Source organism: Propithecus coquereli, unplaced genomic scaffold (assembly GCF_000956105.1).
Source record: "Propithecus coquereli isolate 6110/MARCELLA unplaced genomic scaffold, Pcoq_1.0 Scaffold53, whole genome shotgun sequence".
NCBI lineage: Eukaryota > Metazoa > Chordata > Mammalia > Primates > Indriidae > Propithecus > Propithecus coquereli.
In genome coordinates, this window is record NW_012151174.1 from 4,530,658 (window position 1) to 4,531,677 (window position 1,020).

Sequence of the window (1,020 nt, forward strand, 5' to 3'; positions counted from 1 at the left end):
GTGTATTTTTTCACATTTCCTTAGATTTGTGTCTGTATTTTAGAACTTTCAGTATAATGGAAGTATATAACAAGTTAAATCAACTTTCTGAAAATAAAATATCATATCCTGTTAAAGATTATTTATAAGGTAATATACTCACATATTTTGATAGTTTGATTTTGTTTTCCTGATAGACATGGGGGTTTTTGCTAGAATTTGTATTAAATACTATGCCTTATCAATATCATTTAGAACTTTGTTTCAATACTATATACACTTACCACACGATCTCTCCTTTATACCGCAGAACCTGGAATCGATGATTCTCAGCACTCTAAATGTGATATAGAGAAATGTAAGCCGCCAGAACCATTTTTCCATAAAGTGGTTCATTCTGAACACTTGAACTTAATCTCTCAAGTTCAGTCAGTTCAGTGTTCATCAGAGGAATCCTTTCCACTTCGATCTCGCTCTGATTCACCACCAAAAAATAAAAACAAGAACTCCTTACTGATTGGACTTTCAACTGGTCTGTTTGATGCAAACAACCCAAAGGCAAGTATGGTCCTCAAATGGAAAATGTTATCCATTTAATAACAGTTATTATTGATTGTTTTTCTTTGATGAACCATGATGTTAAGTTCTAATCTCTTAAAAACACAAATACATATAAGCACATCAAGATAAACAAAAACAAAAAACCTCTATCTTTTTTTCTGAGATACTGAAAAGAAATTGCTATTGAGAGTACAACCGGGATAAAGACAATTTCACTGCGTTCCTGTTCAGGATTCTTTTTACAGGGCCTACTTTTATTTGAGAAAAAAATCCCTCCTGCAGGCCCTTTCTGTCCTGCCGACTTCCATGTTCAGTGTGAGGCTGAGCTTCAGTAGTGCGGTGTGCCTTCAGTGGACAGAAGTGCTGTGCTGCCTGGTTTGTACGTATAGGATTGATAGATACGCACACGCACTTTCAGACTTCCTCCTCACCTGCTAGTTTTAAATATATGTAACCATCTTTTTCTTATAACATATAGGA

General features: G+C 34.9%; 1 protein-coding gene across 1 annotated transcript in view; it reads left to right on the forward strand.

The window, feature by feature from the left end:
- Nucleotides 1-1,020, forward strand: part of NEK1 (NIMA-related kinase 1) — a 207,687-nt gene that overhangs the window by 175,264 nt on the left and 31,403 nt on the right. Inside the window, exon 23 of the mRNA XM_012656992.1 lies at nt 290-537. Within this exon, the coding sequence (XP_012512446.1) occupies nt 290-537 (248 nt within the window). The remainder of the gene's footprint in view (nt 1-289; nt 538-1,020) is intronic.